Here is a 684-nt window from a genome sequence, read left to right on the forward strand (position 1 = left end):
AGGGTGACATGCCGGGAAGAACAGCCTTGCCCGTGGGCTGATTGCCGTGAGTGCACAGGGAACGCTTCCAGGTTAAAAATAAACATAAAATAAATAAAATAAATAAAATAAATTAATTAATGAAAGGTTTCAAACCAAAGCTGGTGTCTCAGCCGGATTCTCCACCAGCGGAGGTTGTCCCTTGGCTTCCGCTGGAAGGGCAGGAACCTGCTGCTGGTTCCTCTCGGCTGCGACTCCCGCCTGCAGCTCTGTCGGGCTGAGCCAGCCCGAAAAGTTCCCACCAGGAAACGTCCCCATTTTGCCGGTGTTCCCCGTGACACTTCGCCAGGTGCAGGATGCACCGTGTGCCTGGATGCAGGCACGCACGGCTGGGCCATCGCCTGCTTCGCCGTGCCTGCCAAGGGGGCCTGCAACGGAGAGGGCTTCCTTAAATACACTACGGGAGGGCCGGGAGCGAACCGCCTCTGCAGAGGAGCAGCCAGCCCACGCCGCCTTTTCAAGCTGCTCTTACTTCACCTGCCCTCCGAAGCAAGACCTGTGCTGCTTTTCCTGAGTTCACAGCGCGCACCAGGCTGCTCCTGTGATTTTAGCCGAGCTCCAGGGCCGGGCAAGGTGGGACGTGATGGTGGGACAAGCTGCTGAGACGGGGCAGGAGCTGGGCACGTGGCCCTGCATCCCTCCAGC

At 58.8% G+C, this 684-nt stretch overlaps 1 protein-coding gene across 1 annotated transcript in view; it reads right to left on the bottom strand.

The window, feature by feature from the left end:
* Window positions 1–297, bottom strand: part of ABHD12B (abhydrolase domain containing 12B) — a 7,272-nt gene extending 6,975 nt beyond the window's left edge. The window contains exon 1 of the mRNA XM_009289899.1: window positions 136–297. Coding sequence (XP_009288174.1) covers window positions 136–297 — 162 coding nt within the window. The remainder of the gene's footprint in view (window positions 1–135) is intronic.
* Between the last annotated feature and the right edge of the window lie 387 nt (window positions 298–684).

The sequence above is a fragment of the Aptenodytes forsteri genome, unplaced genomic scaffold (genome assembly GCF_000699145.1).
Source record: "Aptenodytes forsteri isolate BGI_AS27 unplaced genomic scaffold, ASM69914v1 Scaffold76, whole genome shotgun sequence".
NCBI classification, from domain to species: domain Eukaryota; kingdom Metazoa; phylum Chordata; class Aves; order Sphenisciformes; family Spheniscidae; genus Aptenodytes; species Aptenodytes forsteri.